Raw genomic sequence first — 19948 nt, 5'->3', positions numbered from 1 at the left:
CACCTCTGCAAGCAGAAAGTGCACCACGGAGCGTGGCCTCCTGGCCTTGGGCCAGCCCTGTGAGCCAAATACACCTTTTCTCTTCTGAACTTACCCAGGCTGTGGCATTGTTATTAGAAACAGACAATGGACTGGAAAGGAGGGGTGAGGTGGGAAGGACTTCGTTTCTCCTCCATTTGAATGTTTTGAGGGACATTACAGGCAGAAGAAATAACACAAACACAGCTGCCTGTGGCCGGAAGGGCTGGTGTTTGTAGGGACACGTGATCGCTCCCAGCGTGTGAGGACTTCTGCTTTTGCCTTCCTGAGAGAAGCCTCGGGAAGTCCTGCTGTGGAGGTCCCTGGATTTCAAGCAGCTGTCGTGTCACGGGGAGTCATGAACTTACATTTGCTTCCTCTGTCCTCCTTTTTACCTTTTCGTTTTCTCACTTCCTCCACCTTGCTCTCTGCCTTTCTTTCTCCCCACTTTCTTGCAGCAGGGGAAGCTGTCAGAAAGCCCCCACCCAGGCAGCTCCCTCAGGACTCTGGCCTGGTTGCCCAACTTGGAAGAGTGGAAAGCTGACACCCTCCAGCGCCAGCCAGCCCAGCCCTGCAGGCACCATGTGTGGGGCTATTCCTGTCTCCTCCGTGTTCTGATGGAGACATGCCAGCCCCATCTATAAATGCCCCTTTGTACTGGCAGGGCTCTGTCAGCTTATGAGCTGCTCTTAGCCCACCAACTACATACGGGCCTAGGAACTGCCCAGCAACTGGCCTGTGGAGCTGTGGCCCCTGCCAGCCAAGATGCCATCTGAGCCAGGGACAGGAAACATGACATTTCAGGCTCTGCTCAACACAAACAGCATTCATGAGCTGGAAGGGCAGCGGCCTTCAGAAAGGCGGACAGCTCACACTCAGGGCCTTATGTGTATAGCTCTGTTCTTGGAATCCTCTGGTGTCTGGATCATGACCAGCCAGAAAGGCATACTTGGCCTCCTGGGCTGCTCTCCTCCCAGGCCTCTGAATGCCCTCTATAGAGGAGGATACCTCAATTGGCTGGCCCTCACTGTCAGAAGTGAAAAAAAAGAAGAAGAAGTCAGCTCATCCCCAGCGCTGGAGGGAAAGTCCAGAAGGGAAGACGAGCTGGCCTACGTGTGCAGTGCACAGAGAGCACAGACCAGTCATCAGAGTGTGTAACAGCAGTCACAGACAGAGGCCAGAAGGCATGGTGAGTGTTCAGCTGCCTACGCCCTCTGGAGTTTCCCTCTCAGTGCATGAGGTCAAGGTTACCTGGGGCCATTGCTTCCCAAAGTCACTGTCCCCTGAATGGCATCCACAGGTACTGCTTGCTTATTTGTTGGGCCTGAGATGTGACCTAGTAAGGACATTGCTGCTTGTCGTACCTACCTGTCCCACCAGGTAGATGTAATGATGGCCTGGGAGCCTCTCTAGGCCTCTTCCCTTCACCGACTGATATAAGCTTGCTAAAAATGCCATCTGGTATGTTCATCTCTGACATGCTACACCAGGGTCTCCTACCTGCTTATGGTGGAGAGAGTGACAGCTGTATCCTGTTGAAGGACACTTAGCCAAGGGTTTGTAGGAGCTAGGTGTGGCCTCACCTGTGGCTACGGGTCAAGAGCAGCCTCACCTGCCCACATCCCTTGGTGCATCACCTGATGCTCCCAGCAAGGTCTCCACTGGTAGCCCTGGCACCCCAAGACTGGGTAGAAGCTCAGGGCTGGGCTCAGCGAGCAGCCCCTGGGACTATGATGGCTGCCTAGGTAAGGGAAGCCTGGGCCCAACTGGAAGTAGGACGAGAAAAAGAAAGCTGGTCCTGGCCAAGGACAACAGTGTTCTGCCACACAAGTACAAAGGGTATGGGGCATTGCCCAGTCGGTGCCACAGGGAGTGGGCTGGAGGGGTCTTCAGCTTTGGCCTTCTTCGCAACATCACCCAGGCTCTGTGGGCCTTTGCAGAGGTCTGCTCAGGGACCTGATCTGAGGTCACGTCAGATCTGAGGTGGGCGACGTTCTCCAGGGGAGACAAGAAAGGGTTGGACACAACCTCACTGCAGCTACAAGGTGGCTTCTGGCACCCAGCTGTGGTGGGCAGAGAGTGCCAAGCAGACTCAGGTGACCTGGGTTCAAGTCTCAACTCTCAGAGGTACAGTGACACCCTCCGCCCCTTAATCTACGGGTGAAACCACCCTGCGGCAATGAGATAACAGCCCCAGCCTGGACCTCCGGGCCATAGAAAACAACAGCTCCTTCGGAACGCAGCTTCCCACCCTGGCCAGACAGCTGCGCTCTGGATGGAGAATGTTCTGCCAGAGTCCTGAATGCAGCTTAGTGGAAAAGCACTGGCTTCGCATGTGCGGGGCTCTGGGTTCCGTGCCCAGGAACACATGGCCCCCATTATATCTAAGTACCAGATGGAGACAGTCCTGCCTCAGCCCTTTACCTCAAATAGGAGGGGCTCAAGGAGAAAGGATAAGGGGGACCTAATAAGGGGCACTGTGTGCAGGAGGGTACCCTCAGAGGCCTGGGGACTTGGAGGGGAGACTCTGTGCCTGGCAGAGGATGAGGAGGTGGGAACCGCTAGCAGGATGTGGGTCCCACCGACATGTGACCCAGCTCACACCATCCCCTGTGGCTGCACCAACCACTTGGGCTGGCATTGAGCTTGGCAGTGAAGGGAGGTTTAGCCCCAGCTTCCTGAGCAGGGAAGGCTACCCCGGCCTGGCCTGGGCTGTGGGGAGAGGAGGATGCACAGACTGTGCCACTTGCCAGTCAATGGCTCTTCTCCAAGCCACAGGGCACCTGTGCTTGCCACCACCTTGCTCTCATGCTCTCAGGCCGAGTGACTCTGTGGCTGAGTGAGTGGCCCATGTCAAGGCCAAGAATAAGGAGCCAGCCAGCCCCAGTCATTAGTGGTTGGCTGAGTGCAGGCTCAGCCAAGGGGCAGCTGGCTGCCCTGCCTGGAGGATGGACAAAGAGGATGTGACCAGTCGTGTCCCTAGCACCTGGCTCAGGACTGGAGTTTTCTCTTTCTGGGTGCTGAGGTGCTGGTGTTGGGCAACATGGGGAGCAAGCAACATTCACAGAAACATACAAACAACATTCTTTGGGGCACTGGTCCGGGGCAGGGGATGCAGGGAGCAGGAAGGAGCTGGCCATGTGAGACCTGGGGCAGGATACTGCATTTTGGTGAGGTAGAAAGGATTCAATGGAACATAGAGAATGGGAATTCCCTTTGTGTACACATGGGCTTGTGCATGCTCCTGTGGGTGGGTGTGTAGTTGTGGTAGTATGTGTGTGTATATGGACATGGGTCAGCCTGCCTTTGTGAGAGGGAAGGGCAGGCACAGGGGCTAAAAGCAAGGGTGGGTAGGGAGTGGGGGCACCCAGGGGCCTTCAGGAGGATTTAAGCTGGCCAGTCACAGTGTAGTCTAAGTTACTTTTGCAAACTAGAATTGATGTCAACGGTGAGTTACAGAAGAAAACAAAATTATAATGGCTTCAAGGCGAGAGAGGTTTTTTTCTTTCAACAAGAAGTCTGGACACAGGTTCCCTCTGCCTTCAGCCCTGCTGTGCATGGCTTCCATGCCTCGGGGCTCCTCATAGTCCAATACAGCATTGGAGTACCAGCCATTGCATCCAACTTCCCCCTGGCAGGAGGGAGGAAGTAGTTAATGTACCCACTGCTCATGGTCCTTTCCCTGATGTTGCACACACCCCCTCCATCAGTAGAAGGAGGCCACAAGGGTCGACCTGGCTGGAGGGGATCCTGGGAGTGCTGCTCTGAGTCTGGGAGCTCACTGCAGAGCTAAAGTTAGGAATGTAAGGCTGAGTGGGAAGAGGAAGACAGGTTGGGGGTGGGAACAGGGTTTGGCTGGACACAGATGCTCAGGCCAAGCAGCATCAGCCCCAGCCTGACCCTGAAGGCCCTAAGGAGATAACAGAAGCATACACAGACAGGAGCAGATGACAGGACCACCTTTCCGCTTGTCCCTGCCCCGTCCCCAGTCCCTCCAGGGCAGTGGGCTGTTCTTACTCACGCTGAATGGTGCACAGCATTCCAGATGGCGAGGGCCATGTCTCAGCAGTTGCTCCCATGTGGTGGGCATCCACTGTGTCTCCGGCATCCATTGGCCGTCTAGGGCAGCCGCGCCTGGTTGTGTGACCTTGGGCATGTCTCTTTTCCCTGGAAAATGGCACATAGCCTTACATCACCTGGCCTGCCATCCTCCTTGACCCCACCATGCCCCCTGCTCCCATTTACCTTTGCCCTTGGAGCCTCCAGTGCCCCCCATCTTTGGCATGGGCAAGATGGCCTGGATCCTCTGCACAGGCCCAGCCTTGTATCCTCACTCACCCTGCATCCTTCACCGTCTTCTCCTGGCATGACCCTGTCAGAGCCGTGGTCCCTGAAAACATCTGCTGGGAATGCACAGCTTGGCTGCCCACAGGAACAGGCTCTCAGGGTGAGCAGGAGCTAATAGGCCACACCCAGCAATGTCAGCACTGCAGCTGCCCTGGTGGTGGACATGTACAGGCAGGCAGGTGCAGGCGGGCCGGGGCAGGAGTGTGCATGCCAGGCTTCCCCCAGCAGTTGTGCCCTCCAGGCCTCTCCAAGGCAGAGGAGCCCTGGCACAGCCGCTTGCCAAGACTCCTGTGCTCTGCCTGCCTGTCGGCATCTCAAGCCTAAGGCTTTCACCAAGTTCTCCCAGATCCCAGCATCCCAGCATCCCAACATCTACCCAGTGCAATGGGTATCTGACCATCCACGCTCAGCTCTGCTGTAGGCAGCAGGGGTGAGGAGGTCCCAACTTTTGGTTTCTAACCAGCATGATATGTTCTGAGCCTTGAAAGGCCTCTGCAGTGCAGCATGTCTTTATGAAGGACCTGGTGGGAGAGACAGGTCTCCCTCCTGACCAAGGCCTGGATGGAGGCATGAACTCCAGGCCTGTTCCAGTGACAAGCTTGAGGCCCTGTTCTTTGGCCAGGAGGATGGAGCTGGCTGCTTAAGGCATGACTGAGACCACCACAGTGTGCATATGCCATCTTCAAAGCATTCTCAGTTCACAGACACCAAAGAACTCAAAAGGGAAGAATTTGAACTCTACTCCACAACCTGGAAGTTATCAACTAGCTTCTTGTCATGAGGGACAGTAAAGCTAAGACTCCCCAGGCTGGGGACACAGTATGAGATGCTGCCAGCCATAAGCTTCCCAGCAAAGGCCCCCAGAGTCCTTTCATAAAGACACCAATGTGTCTGCTTCTACACACACATACCTACACAGAGAGACCAGCCATGGGCCCCGCTGGGCACTGCCTTGCTCTGGGTCCTGCCTTGGGACACTTCCAACAGTCATTTCCACATAGACCCTCAGCTCAAGGTCAGTGTCAAGTAGCTGGCTGTGGATGGCTCATCTGCTCAGCATCCCAGGAGATCTTGAAAGTGTGTGGGTGGCAGGGACACAGTCCCTTTAAGACTTGTCCTGGGTAGGATCCAGCAGACAGCAGCTTCACAAACAGCTCTGAGCTAGGAGGGAGCAGATGACATAGCAACCCGGGAAATCCTTCACTGCAGAGCAGAAGGGCTCCACCTCCACCCTGTGGACAGCTGAGGAAACTGAGGCTGGCCAGGCAGATGTCTCAGACCCCAGCACAAAGTAGAATTACAGACACAGCCCATTACCCAGTTTTTATTTCAGATCTTTCTGGGCTTCCTCTCTGAGAAGATGAGAACAGCGATCTCACAGCCAGAAGGAGCCTTTGAGGCTCTTCCTGCGGAGTCTGTTCCATACAGTAAAGGAGGGCCGAGCTCCTTCTGTGGGGATGGTGCCGACATCTAAAGACCTTGCTCCCTAGTCTCTTGTGATCCCTGTGATAGTGACCACTGTTGTCACAGGCCACATCCCCAGGCCCTGCCTGAGAGTCTCCTGCAGGGAGGGTTTTGGCACGCAACCTGAGCCTCACTTTGCTCAGCTGTGAAGTGGGCCCCAAACAGGTTCTCTATGGCTTGGCCCCATTGAAAGCCAGTGGCCTTTAGGAGGGCTATCATGGGCAGTCCTGTCTCAGCTTCCTGCCTTGCCGCACGCTCATGTTCCCATCTCCTGCCTTAATGGGGTCCAACCCAATGAGGCTTGGCAGTCTCAGCTGGAGGCCTGGGGGGGTGAGTGGCGAGGATGCACGTGCCCAACCTCCCAGGTGGCTCCCATGAGCTCTTCAACCCCCAAATGGGCAGAGCACTTAAGGATGAACACCTAAGAATCAGGACCAGAAACCAGCCCCGACCACACGCCAGTGGGGGTCCTGTTAGACTCTCCCCACCCCCTTGCCCCAGCCTGTCCCCAGCACTTGGGAGCAGGGCTCAGCCCAGGGTGAAGATCTGTTTTCTGGTAAATTCCCCTGGGTGACTTGCATTTTCTGTGCCTTCGGTTTCACTTACAAATTCATCCCGTCCAGGGCAGAGGGGGGAGGAGGGGAATGAGTGTGGGGACCACACTGGGAGGCAAGCCTGGGTTCTGGTGTCCAGCCTGGGAAGGTGGAGGGACAGGGTACAAACTACCCAGAGTTCTGAGCATAGCTTCCTGGGCTTGGTGCTCCGCAGCTGTGCCTCAGTATCCTCCATCCACTGAAGGAAAGAATACTGGGCTCTTTGTAAGATGAGACATGATGGCACCAAGCCCCTCACAGACCTGGTCTGGGGCCTCGTGCTCACTGCCTGTCTCATGGGTTCCCAGGGTAGAACCTTGCCTGTTGCAGCTTCTACTGCCTCCAGCCAGATCCTGAGTAGATGTTCCCAAGCACCACTTCTTACCTCTCTGCTCTTTCATTTCTCTCTTTCTTTCTTTCTTTCTTTCTTTCTTTCTTTCTTTCTTTCTTTCTTTCTTTCTTTCTTTTTAAGCAATATTAATAACTGAACTCAGGGTTTCACTGAGCTACATCCCCAGCCTTTAAAAAAATTTTTTTTTTTTTAATTTTGAGATCAAGTCTCACTAAGTTACTAAAATGCCCAGGCTGGGGTAGAACTTGTGATTTCCCCTGCCTCTGTGAATCCAAGTTCTGGGATTACAGGCATGGACAATATCAGACCTTTAGTTTCTTTATGGGAGGGTAGGAAGAGACCAGGCTCCTAAGACCTTGACCAAACTTCAGCCTTATGCTGAAAGCACAGATGGGTAACATTATGCACAGGGATGTGAAGCTATTATAGACAGTTAAATTAGATGGAAATTAATATACAGTCAGAGGGGGACTAAACTCTCAAGTAGAAAAAGATATCAGAGCTGCGGCTGGATGTGCCTCTGTCGAAGGTTGGGCCTCAAGATAGAAATGTAAAGGCCTACACCCCTCCCTGAGGAATAAGCAGTAACTTGGAACTCTAACTGTGCTGCCTTGTCCAGGAAAGTCCAGATAGATATCAGCCACCAAGTGGGTGACCAGAGCACCCAAACACACTCCTTCCCCAAAATGTTCTTTTCAAGTAGCCTTGCTATTAAGCATCTATCCTTGTAATCTTTATCAGTTGGTTATAGTTTAATCCACAATGTACCCACCTTATGATTTTGCTTTATAAAACATTTCTAGATGTTCTTGCTTCAGCAACTCATACACTAAATTACCCCTGGAGAAATGATCTTGGTGCCAACTCCCTTTCAGTTCCCTCGTGTCTCTCAGCAGCTATCTCTCAACAAATTTTTTACTACTCTGAATCTCTGTTGTTCCTTAGAACTCATGCAAACAGGTTGGGAGTTATATTTTCTCTTTTATCACACTTACCTGCCTGAGCCCACTCCCCTGCAGGGTAACAGTTCTGACCCCCACCCCCACCTAGCCAGGGCTCAGGTGTCTGCTTCCTATTTAAAAGCCTTTGGGAGAACCATCAGCAGACACCAAAAGACAATGCACAAATCTGGGGTGCAGCCCGTGAAAGGGGATGTTAAACTGCAGCGGGGTCTGCAGTGATGTCGGGAGGGGAAGACACCCCTGTGGCCTTCACCAAGCTCCTGAAGCCTGGTTTGGCCCCGAAAGACCATGTCCCCCTACCCCCACCGCACCCCCGGCTTTCCATGCCCAGGAGAGGTTCCAAGGCATCCTGGGAAACAAAGACTGATAGAGCTGAGGCTGCCAGTCTGGGAGCTCTGCTTGCCCAGGCGGAAGGCTGGAGCACGGGTCCTACCTTCCTCTGGGACACCGGGCTGTACCCTCCACCTCCCTCCCCAGCACCACCTGTCAGGGAGGCCCTTGTACTCCCATTGCCCACATAGGAAAGTGGAGGCTCGGTGTAGGAAGCCCAGTTCCCAGACCCCTGCTCAGGACCGTTAATGCTCAGTCACTGCTGGTGTGCAGCAAGAGTGCAGGGCTGAGCTGGAGGCACCTGCACTGCCAGGAGAGCCCCGCCCAGGACAAACTAAACGGGCACACAACTGAGGCTCAGCCCCACTCCCAGAGCCTATAGTCTCACAACTGTGGACCTGCTCGCAGTGGGCGTGTTGCCAGCCCGCCCGCACCCTCCTCTTCCGGTGGTGGGGCGGAGGTGGGGTGTGAAGGAGGAGTCAGGACAAAGTGCCCGGTGGGAGTGGCGCGGCGTGGCGTGGGCGTGGCTGTCATGGAAGGGGCGTGGCGGGCTCGCAGCCAGGGCCTTGGCACAAGCGACGCTGCGTTCTCAGGCCTGAGTGAGGCGGTTCAGCGGCTGCACCATGGACTCGCGCACTGAGGAGTACGAGCTCAACGGCGACCTGCACCCCGGCTCGCCCGGCTCCCCGGACCCCACGGTAGGACTGCCCCCTCTCTGTCCTGAGCCCCATGCCTCACGCCGCCCAGTCTGGGTCGCAATCCGGCGGCTCGGCGGGCACCTGTGGGCGTCGGGGCCAAGCGTCTGCGGGGTGCTCGGGAGACGCTATGCTCCGGGCCAAGTCGTGCTAGTTCCTAGCGGTGGCCTCCAGGGCTCTGGGCACCCGGGCAGGAGAGCGAGGGCGCGGGGCCGACAGGAATGCTGGTTCCGGCCAGTGCCCATGCGTAGCTGCGCGTCAGTGCACGACCGCGGCGCCCTCTCCAAACCTCCCACACCGCCTTCCTAACTTCTAGCCCTGCCAGGCCATCTTCTGGTGCCCCGCGGGGTGGGCGTGGAGTTACAGCCTCTGGGATCCAGGCCAGCAGCCCGGCAGACAGTTACCTCACTGCGAGGTGACCGCACTGCCCATGCTGTCGTGTTGGGGAAACCCAGGCGCGTGTTGTGGCTCCATTCACCTGACTTCCAGAAACACGTCACCATTTACAGTCGCCCCCCCCCATGACCACCCGCAGGCTATGGCCAGAGCCTGTGCCTCACATTGGAGGTGCACCCCTTCCTGAACCCCCCTCTTCCCTTGCACCCCCTGCTCCTTCCAGGAGCTTGGGCAGCTGGGGACCTGGGCCCCTGGCAGCTTCAGCTTAGGGCCCAGCTCTTACCAGCGCAGTTGGTCCTGGCATAGACCTCTGGAGAGGTGTTGACTTTGGAATTCTTTCCTTTTCCGACCCCTCTAGGGATGGGGGTGGAGAATTGGGGCCTGGCTGGGATTTTCCAGTCGTCTTTGGGGCGTAAACCACTCTGGGGCAGGGACGTTTTGCTTGGATATTGGTGACCATTGGGGACAGGACAGGCTGAGAGGAGGGCAAAGGAACCAGGACTGGAATGGTCCCAAAACTGCACAGATGTTTGTCCCTTGATGAGAGAGGAAACTTAGGGAGATATGCTCACCCCTCTGGGTCTTCTGTACAAGATCTTCAGAAGAGAGAATAGATGATCCCTCTCTGCTGTCAGGGGCACATGGGAAGCAGATCGTGGACTGAGGGAAGCAGGGGCTTAGAGGCTGGTTGAGGGGCAGGAGGTGCACATCCCCTATCTTTGGTCTTGCCCAGGCTTTGGCCTCCACTCAGCACCAGCTTTGTTCACAGCAGATTGTGTGCTGTGCTTCCTGCGGATTGTAGGTGCATCTTGGCCCCAGGGATCACTGTATTGGCCCTAGGAACAAGAGAGAGGGAGGTAGAGTTTCTTCCTGCCACCCCATCTATCTCCAGACAGCAGAGAGTGGCCCAGAAAGGCCCAAGAAGCAAAGGCAGAAGTGTAGCATTCTCCAGACGAGGGCGCTTTCTGTGAGTAGGGGGTGTTAGTACTGGCTCTGGAAGATGGGAAGGGGCAGGGTGAACAGGTCCTCCTTCTGAAGGGTGTGGAGAGCAGGAGCAAAGGCTGGAGGGCTGAACATGCAGGGTGGGGAGCCGGGCTACACATCCCAGGTCTTGGGGGTTTGGGATCCAGGAAGGAGGCATCCTGCCCTCAGCCCTTGATGTTGCTTGGTCACATGATGTCAGCACCCTGTATCTCAGCTTCTCACTTTTGAAATGGAAGTGATACCAGTGCTCCCCTGTGAGAGGCGAGGTGAGGGCTATTGATGCATAGGAAGTGCTTGGAGCAGGGTCCAGCACACTACAGTGCTGGTGTCTTCCTGTCTTCCTACTTGGCATCTTCTTGACAGAGGTGCCCAGGCTGTGGGGAAGTCTGGCCCCTGCCTTTCCAAATACCCTGTGTCTCCTGTGCCCAGCAGCATTCGGGGAGTAAGCCAGTCTCTTCTTGGAGTCACCATACTCTGAGCTTGCTATGGAGGAATAGCAAATAGCAGTTATAATGTAGAAATTGCCTACTGCTGCAGCATGCCCTGGGCATGACTCTGGAGACAGTTTCTGTGTTAGACACAGCAGGAGACAGGTGGCCAAAATGTAGCTGAGGCACAGCCCTCTGTTATTAGCCAAGCCCTCCTGACTCTCACAGCCCCCAGAGTGAAGTTCCTAGGGCCACACCTCGAGCCTCTGGACTACAGCATTGTGTCTTCCATGGCTACCGACCCCGGCCCAGGTGTAAATTCAGCTACCAGGGAAGCTTCTGCTTTCCCTCATTTCTGCTTAACTGGCAGTTCCTGAAAGAGGCAGGGTCATAGCCAAGTTGTGAAGGCAATGTGGATGGACCTTGGGGTCATTCCTGGTCAGCACTGAGCCCACAGGAAGTGGGCCTGCCCAGCCTGGCCCAGTTGGTGACCCAGCTGCCATGGGGACCCGCCTTCTGCACTTCCTGCTGAGGTTTCCTGCCAGGAATACAGACATGGAGGCTGGAGACCCTCAGGTCCTGCTTCCTGGGAAGGCATAGGCCTCAGAGCACTAAACTCTGCAACTACCCCTGGCCTGAGACAGGGCTTTGTGCCAAGCCTGGTTTGGAGGGTGGGCTGACAGCTCCTGTCCAGCTCAGTCTGCAGGGAGGCCATTCTCAGCTTGCTCCACCATCTCCTGGTTCCTAGCTGGGCCCCAGAGATAGGCCCCTGAGCAGGCTGGCCAGGTCACCCAGGATAGCAACTGGCCTTAAGCCTACTCAGCCCTGGTCTTTTCTAGCTGTTGTTTTTGTTTGTGCACAGTTAATTATGAGCTGGTGGGGCTCTCTGAGGAATGTGGAGGTTAGTCCCACTGGGTTAGGCTGAGGTTGGGAATGATGGAGGAGGTGTGATGATACCCTCTACCATTCTCCCTGTGCAGGCCTGTAGCAGTGTCACCTGTATGTGTCACCACCTTTATGGGTCCAGTTGATGGCCAAAGTCCCCCTGTCCAAACCCGGGGTACCTACAGCACCCTTGCTGTATGGCCAAACCCAGCTGTGAGTGCAGCAGGCCTGGTTCAGATGCTCTGCTATCCTAGCCACCACCTCCTCTTCAGCTGTGGACCTTTCCCCTCAGGTGGCCCCAGGACCACACAGCTGGACCCCACTTGTACTGCCCAGCTGTGCACAGGAGGCAGCACCCTGCACCAATGACCTACTCTGTATATATCCTCAAAGCATTATCCTGCTGCTTAGAGGAAAGCAGTCTACCGCCTCCCCAGCGCTGGGCCTTGCCAGGGGTTCAGAACTCCTGTTGTCCCTGGTAACATATTAACTGGGGTATTTGCTTCTTGCAAGGCTCAGGGCACTGACATAGGCCCAGGCCTAGGGGCTTTCCTCGCATGCTACTGATATCTGGTCAGGCCCATCTGGCTCTCTACCTGGACTCACCAGTGCCACCATCACTGCCTGGGAGGCCTGGTGCATAGCCCTTTCCCCTTCTCATGGAGTCCCTTCAGCACACTCAGCTTCAGTGGCCCTTCCCTGGGTGGGTCCAGTGATGCCTGCCCTGGTGTAGTACTAGGCTTCGACCCTCGGCCTGGATCTGAATTGTGCTCTGCCTTGGAGGTGTCCTGGGCAGAGCCTGCAAGCCTCAGTGTTCTGGTCTATAGAGGGAGAATAATGTACAGAGAGGCTCCCCTGGCCTCTGGGCTTGTGGCCAGGCCTGCATTCCTTATGCCCTTCTCTAGGAGGGTCACTGAACCAGGGCTTCTGCTGGCCCCAAGACACCAGGCCATCCAGGGGCATTTGCTGCATAGCTCTGTGGCACACGGAGAGACCAAGGCTTAGAGTTTGGGACAGGGAGCCCTTGGAAGCTCACCCCACGGGTGCACCCAGCCCTCCTTGATAAGACAGAAGGAACAGTGGTTCTAGCCCCGGGGCTCTGAGCCCCAGGGCCTGCATTATAAGTCCCCTCGGCCTTCTCTTGCTGTGTGGCTGTGCATAAGGAGCCTCTGCACTAAACCTCATTTTAAACAGGCAGCTGTAAGTACAGCGGGGCCACAGGCCCCCTGTCTGCGCTCATGGAGAGCCTGGCTGGGAGCCTGGGTGTGGGGCTCAGCTGCTGATGGTGCTCATTTGTGTGTCCGAACAGCCTCATGACCATGTGGCCATGAAATAGGCACGTGGTTCAGAAGTGTTCAGAGTGAAGTGTTCTTCCAACTAAGCACAGTGGCACACGGAAGGCTGAGGCGTAAGGATCTTGAGTTTGGAGCCAGCCTAGGCAACTTGGTGAGACTTGTCTCAAAAAATGAAAGGAGACTAGGGGTATAGTTCAGGGCACCCTGGTTTCAACCCCAGAAGCCAGAAGCAAAAATCTTCCAACTGCTCAGAGGCCACCAACTTAGCCTAGGTGTATGTTTATGTTTGTGTGTGCATAGCATGTATGTGCTTGTGCGTTGTGTCATATGTGCATGAGGGCATGCTAGTTGAATGCATGTGTTGTATTTACACATATGCATGTACTCAGTATATGTGTGGAAGTGGCATTTATAGATGTTATATGTGTGTGTATTATATATATGTAGGTCTGAATAGGTGTATGTGTATTGACATCTGTTGTGCATGCAGGCCTATATGTATCTGCATGTTTACATGTACATTTATGTGTACATGGTATGTGTATATTGTGATATGAAGTGGGCATGTGTGTTTGCCATGTTCATGTGTGTATGTTGTATATATGTGTATGCATATGTTTGTGGATGTCTCTATCTGCATATATCTGTGTATGTGCACATATGTTTGTGTATGTATATGGAATCCTTCCTCTAAAAGGTAGGAACTCCATTAGGGTCTGCATCTGGCTTTTATCTCCCAAGGCAGAGCCCACATCCAGAGGAACCCTTGGGGCAGCCCTAATGGAAGGCAGTATGGCACTTCGGGAGTACATCCCTGCTGTGGGCCTGTGATGTCTAGATCCCTGGCTCCTGGCAGAGCACATCCATGGTGGGCTGGACCCTTTGTGAGGACAGAGCTGAGAATGACCTCAGTGCTGGGCACTGGCAGGCTTGAGCTGTCTGTAGCCAAGCCATTGGCAGCTGGGAGGTTCAGCCACTGCCTAGCAGAGTCCACAGAGTGCGGCTACCACGGGGGCTTGGTGATACACTTGCAGGGATCCCAGGGCTGCACTGGGGCTACAAGGCTGGCACTGGTGGCCACCCAGGTCTGGCTAGCTTTCCGTGTGCATTCTGGAGTTGAGAATTTTGTTTTGTTTTGTTGAGATGGGATCTCACTATGTAATCCAGATTGGCCTCAAACTCAAGGCAGTCCTCCTGCCTTAGCCACCTACCCTTGTGGAGTACCTCCATGTAGGGAGGGGTACACTCCCATACCTTGTATGGGTACCTCCATACCCATGTGGAATTTTGACCCAGGTGCACTTGTTGGCAGAGAGCACTTGATGCCAAGGACAGGTGGTTGTAATGTTCTGACTGAGGTACAGGTGGCAGAACCTACCTGTTGTTCCTGACACCACCCTGCCTTCTTCCTAGACACATTGTTTGAGATGAAATTTAAACTTAACAGGATCAAAGCAAAGTCCCCGCCCCATTTGTCCCCTGTATCAGCTGCTCCTAGCTTTCTTTACAGGTTGCAGAAGTGGCCACGTGACTGCTGATATCCACCCCTCTTTGGCACCATCCTCCTGTTCCTGCATCTTTCATGAGCCTGGAAATAGGATTTCCCAGGGGCTCAGGGTCACTGGTACTGGACCCAGGCCACCATTCTGACCACCACTTAAATCCTAGAAGCTTCAGTGCAGAGCTGGGTGACTCAGGGTCACATGTGAACATTGAGCCAGGACCTGGGGCTATGAGATTTTCTTCAGTTCCTGCGAAGGGGTGTGACCAAGGGTAGCTTGAAGTGGGCCAGCTGGCTCAACAGAAAGAAACTGGACACCTAAAGCTGCCTTGAATGAAACGCACCAGTCTGAGAAGTGACTTTCCATGGCAGAAGAGGGCCTCATCCTGCTAGGAGATGTCATGGGAGACGCCAGGGGAAGCCCTTAGCGTGAGGGTATTTTCTGGGAATGGTGGTGCACACCTGTGATCCCAGAATGCCAGAGGCTGAGGCAGGAGGATTGTGGAGTGCTCCAGGCCAGCCTGTGCTACATAGTGAATTCAAGACCACCCTGGACTACAGGAGACCCTGCCTCGAAAAAAACAGACTAAGCCTAAACAAAACCCAGAGCATGAGAATATATGGTAACAAGGAAAGACATTGGGAATATAGGGGACTACAGGGTCCCTCTAGACTTGCTGGGTTAGGAAGATGGAGGTGATGCTGGCAGTGTCACCTGGGCTGGGAGGGGGCTTGGACCCCAGTGTCACCAGACAGTGTGTACTTTCGTGTTTCTGTGTGCTGAGCCTAACTGTGCCGGGTGCCAAGCCATCGATTGCAGGCCTGCTGTGTGCTGGGGGATTCATCCTTGAGCAGAATGTGGCTAGGGAAGGTGGTCAGACTTCTGCAGAGTGACCCTGAGGCTGAGGAGGTAGGGTGTGGAAAGCAAAGGGGTCTGAGGTGACCAGTGACCAAGGCAGCAATGATTTTGAGCACAGCCCAGAAAGGGCCTATTTCAAGCCTAGACCAGTATGTCTGGATCTGCTACTCATGTATTCCAACAGCTAGACAGGAATCTGGACCCTGAGGGCACAGGCAGGCTGGAGGGCAGGAGGATTTCGTCCTCTGTCCCAGGGCAGAGAGCAGGGGCCTAGCACCTTTTTCCAGCTGAAAACCAGAGTGCAAGTGGCTGTTGGATGTTCCCTTTCTCTCCCCATATTGCAAAGATGGAGTACACTCTCTTCCCAGAGTAATAGGCATTTGCCATGGGTGGGTGGCGGAAGCCAGCCCCTGTCACGCTCTTGGCCAGGTCCCTCCAGCCTCCCTGAGGCTGCAGCCTCACCCCCGCCATCCCTTGTCTGTAGACCACTCTCCCTTTGTCCTTAAGTCCCCTTCCTCCCCTGCCCTACTGAGTGTCCCCCTCCCTACAGCTGCCATCCCGCTGGGGCCGGAGGAACCACCCCATCAACGTGAACCATTACGCCAACAAGAAGAGCGCTGCCGAGAGCATGCTGGACATCGCACTGCTCATGGCCAACGCGTCGCAGCTGAAGGCTGTGGTGGAGCAGGGCCCTGCCTTCGCCTTCTTCGTGCCCCTGGTGGTCCTCATCTCCATCTCCCTGGTCCTGCAGATCAGCGTGGGGGTGCTGCTCATCTTCCTTGGTTGGTGTCTGTACACAGCCAGGGTGGGTGCTCTTGGACCCGAGGGCAGGGTGTATGGGGCAGGGGATAGGATAGCATCCCAGATGCCCGGAGTATCCTGCCTCCCACTGCTTAGTCTGACCAGTCCCACAACCCCAGTGGTAGCACAGCTGCCCAGCTCTGTGACAACTGTCCAGTGGTAAAAGAGTAGCCAAGCTAGGAGGTGAGGAGGAGACCCTGGACCCCCTGGGCCTGGAGCCAAGGACCAGCATGTCCATGGAAGGGGTAGCCGGCTGAATCCACAATGTAAGGGATAGCTGCTAGAACTCCATTCTCCCAAAACTGAGTCACTCGATATCATGCTGACTTCCTGTGCTTGATGGACACACAGACACAGGGAACACAGGCAGGCAGAGCTCGGCTAGGCCCGGTGGGGGATCCAGAGCTCCACAGGCTGCTGCATTTTCCTGCCAGGACCCCAGGTTTTGCGGAACCAGGGATTGAACTCAGGTCCTTGAGCTTGCCAGGCAAGCACTTATTCTACAGAGCTATCTCCCCGGCCCCAAGGGCACACTTAATGGCTGGCCCCAGGGTCCATTCTGGCCTGGAGCAGCACAGGCACCAGATCACTTCTGCTTTGCCTCCTGGCTGCATGGCTTGGGATATGTGAATAGACCTGCTGGGACTTGTTTTCCCCCCTGGGAAAGGGTAGAACAGAAGAGCCTTGGGTAGTTGGGAGGATCCATAGATTGAAGCGTAGCAGGGGCTCAGCACGTTTGCTGCAAACCACATCCAGCTGGCTTGATGTCCAGAAGTGGCATGACCTTGGGTGACCTAGGGGGTATGACCTGCGTGGGCTTCAGTTCCTTGTGGGGAAAGTGGGGGACCACAGAAGGAGGACCTAAGGACCTGCGGTTAGGGTTTGAGTAAAATAGGCAGTTTTTATCTGAGAGGATGAAACTTACCCTAAATGTGGCTGAGGGTCCTGTAAGATTCTGGGCAGAGTCCCGTTACCATGCTGGTTTCTTCTTACCCACAGTAAAGTATGACCTTAACAACCCAGACAAGCATGCCAAGCTGGACTTCCTGAACAACCTAGCCACAGGACTGGTATTCATCATCGTGGTGGTCAACATCTTCATCACTGCCTTCGGGGTTCAGAAGCCTGTCCTAGGGGTGGCGCCCCAGGAGTAGGGTGCCCAGGTGAGTGCCCAGGGAGTGCCCAGGAAGGGGCGAGCATCTGCAGCTGACCACCTTTTGGAGGTTGTGAGGACCTGGCAGTCCCAAGCTGGCTGTCCCTGGCTCCTTCCCAGGCCTGAGCATACCCTAGGCAGTTTACGCCTGCTTGCTACTTTAAGATCCTGTGGTCACAGTGTTTAGATGAGACGTGTTTTGGGTCACCATCTGAGGGTTGGGTTGAGTTGGGTTGCATTTGCAGTAATGGGGACAGAACCCAGAGCCTCATGCATACAAGGCAAATACTCTATCACTGAGCCACACCTCAGACCCTGTGGCCACTATTTAAACACACCCAGAAAGCTCTTGGAAAATAGAAATTTCTTCCCTAAAATACAACGTACATACATACATACATACATACATACATACATACATACATACCATTTCTTGCTTTTCCTGAGAATAGTGCTCTGCTCCTCTTGAAGCCCTACTCAGCAGCTCACCTGAGCTCTCTTCTGAGAAAGTGACCTACTGTGGAGTAGGTCCCTTCTGCCCCCTCTGACCAGGATAGCAGGATTTGAGGTCTTTTCATTGGAACCCTCATGACACCCATCTCCCTGTCCCTGGCTGGGTCTCAAGGGGCCTGCAGCACCCCCTGCTCTGGGGTGGACCCAGGGCAGACTGGAGACACCCCATTCTCCACCCCCAGGGTAGAAGCATTTCCACATTGCGCTCAGCCCGTCTCTGTCCCATTACAGAGAGGGTGAGTGTCTACCTGAGGACTCCAGCCTGGATGGAGGTTGAGCTGGGAGCGAGGCTGAGCCAAATGGAGGCTGGAGCCCTCCAATCTATAGTGCCTATGGTGGAGGGTAAGGCTGTACATGCCCTTGCAGTGGATGCCCTTGGCCCACTGGTTTGGCCACAGAGCCTGAGGCAGCCCTCCTCCTGCACCCAGCTACTACCCTGGGTAGGTGTGTTAGGTCATTCTCCCGGAGGGCCTGGTGCCAGCCTGCCCCTTCACACATGGCACCTGCTATGTGGCCTAAGCACAGTCCTTGATGCTCCCTGAGCATCTGTTTGTTGACCAGGAAAAGGGCCCCAGGGACTGTAGACACACAGACCACACCTCCACAGATGTCCTCAGAGATGTCTTCAGGGTCCCTGAGCCCAGCTTCTGTAGTCCTGCACTAGAAGCAGCCAGAGCAGAGTCTTGGGCCTGCTGAGCAGCTGTGGTCCCAGCTCCCAGGCCCTGGCCCCATGCAATGGGCCAGGCCTTTCAACCCAGGCAGTGATCGGGGAACATTGTATTTCAAGGAAAAACTGAGAGCTAGGACATTTGTGATAACGCATTCAGGTCACATGGCTTCTCATTCCAAAGTTTGAGCGCCCCAGTGGTTGGTCACCAGATAGGCATAGAGCCCATTCCTGCCAGGGAGCTGTGAGCAAGTGGGTCAGCACTTGTACATCTTCTGTTTTTTCCAGACCCTGAGTGGCTGGTCACCCAGAGCCCAGGACTGCATTCCCTCAAGGCGTCCACCTCCCTGTGTGTAGCACACCGAACCTGCCAGGCCAGCTCCTGGAACAAGTCTCTGCTCCCACTGTGACTGCTGCAATGTGGGGGCTGGATGCAAACCCCAGAAGGCCAGAACTGGAGCGTCTCAGATACTTGCCACCTGGGGACACATAGCAAATCCATGGACAGGCTGGATGAGGAACCAGCCGGCCTCTGTCGCAGGCCGTTCCAGATGGACAGGGAGCTGCTCCTCCCCTTGCCAATACACCAGCATCCCCACTTCCTAGGGGGCCTGCCAGGTTCCCCTGGTGACCACTGCCTCTGTTGTTTTCTAACCCAGAGGCACAGGGGACCAGCACCCCAGGGGACCCAGTGGTGGCCTTGGGCCACAGCCTCAGTGTCTGGGCTATGCAGCTATCAGGAGGTGGCTGTGTCCTCTTGGCCCCTGAATTGTGTTCATGCCTTCTACCCACAGTGACTTGGCAGAGCCCCAGCCCATCCCTAGGCATCTAAGTGCCCATTAATAGGAATGACCAACAAAGCTGGGCTCTGGGCACTGTCCTCCCTGCCTGGGGTGGGACTGTGTTGGGGTCCCTTCCCTTCCTTAAGCCTCAGAGCACACAGCTCATCCCAGTGCCTTCCCCAGAAAGTCAGGGTTGGGGACCTCTTTGGCTCCCAGCCTATCTCAGGATGCGGTTTAGAGGCAGAGGAGCCTGGGTCAGAGGCTCAAATGCCTTGCTGCTTTTCTCTCTTAATTTTTTTTTTTTTTATAATTTTGAGACAGGATCTCACTAAGCTCCCCAGGCTGGTCTTGAACTCCTTATCCTCTTGTGTCTACTTCCTGAGTAACTGGGATTGCAGGCATGTGATGCTGTGCTCAACTGCTTTTAATTTTTTATACCAACACATAGAAAAGTTGGAAGAATCATTTGAAGCATGCCCTCACAAAACTGGTGAATGTTTTGCTAGGTGTGATCTCCACCATCCCAGAACCTGCACTGTCAGCCTGTCCAGTATGTGTGAGGAATGCTGAGCCCCAGGTGCCTGGCCTCCTGGAGAGGGCCTGGGTGGGTTGGCCCCCAGCATCACTCCCATGCGTAGTGCTAAAGCCTGCCTTTGCAGCCCTCCTGGAGCCAGCACGGCAGCCCCATGTTCAGGGGCCTGCTGTGTCCTTTGGAGCAAAGCAAGATAAAATAAAGACCTGCCCAGGACCCCACACATGATGCACTGCTTTTTGTCCAAGTTCAGGGCAGGCTGTCACACCCTGTGAGGCCTTGTGATGTCCCCCAGCCTTGCCCAGGAAAACCTCTTCTGATACAACAGCCCTGGGGCTCAAGGATGGTTTGTGCCTTAGCTGCTGCCCGGGCCCTGGCTAAGAATGGCTCA

At 55.1% G+C, this 19948-nt stretch overlaps 1 protein-coding gene across 2 annotated transcripts; it reads left to right on the top strand.

The window, feature by feature from the left end:
• Window positions 1-727: 727 nt before the first annotated feature.
• Ninj1 (ninjurin 1) lies at window positions 728-19384 on the top strand. Of its 2 annotated transcripts, none has more exons than XM_023707801.1 (4): window positions 728-1207; window positions 15660-15891; window positions 16910-17073; window positions 18532-19384. In XM_023707801.1, the coding sequence occupies exons 1-3, from the start codon at window positions 1004-1006 to the stop codon at window positions 17062-17064; spliced, it is 591 nt and encodes a 196-aa protein (XP_023563569.1). In that variant the 5' UTR covers window positions 728-1003; the 3' UTR covers window positions 17065-17073; window positions 18532-19384. The 2 variants fall into 2 exon arrangements, with proteins under 2 accessions (XP_023563569.1, XP_004647615.1); XM_004647558.2 differs by lacking the exon at window positions 728-1207 and adding an exon at window positions 8622-8764.
• The last annotated feature ends 564 nt before the right edge of the window (window positions 19385-19948 follow it).

The sequence above is a fragment of the Octodon degus genome, unplaced genomic scaffold (assembly GCF_000260255.1).
Source record: "Octodon degus isolate 3935 unplaced genomic scaffold, OctDeg1.0 scaffold00312, whole genome shotgun sequence".
NCBI classification, from domain to species: domain Eukaryota; kingdom Metazoa; phylum Chordata; class Mammalia; order Rodentia; family Octodontidae; genus Octodon; species Octodon degus.
This window is presented reverse-complemented; position numbering and strand designations above follow the sequence as displayed.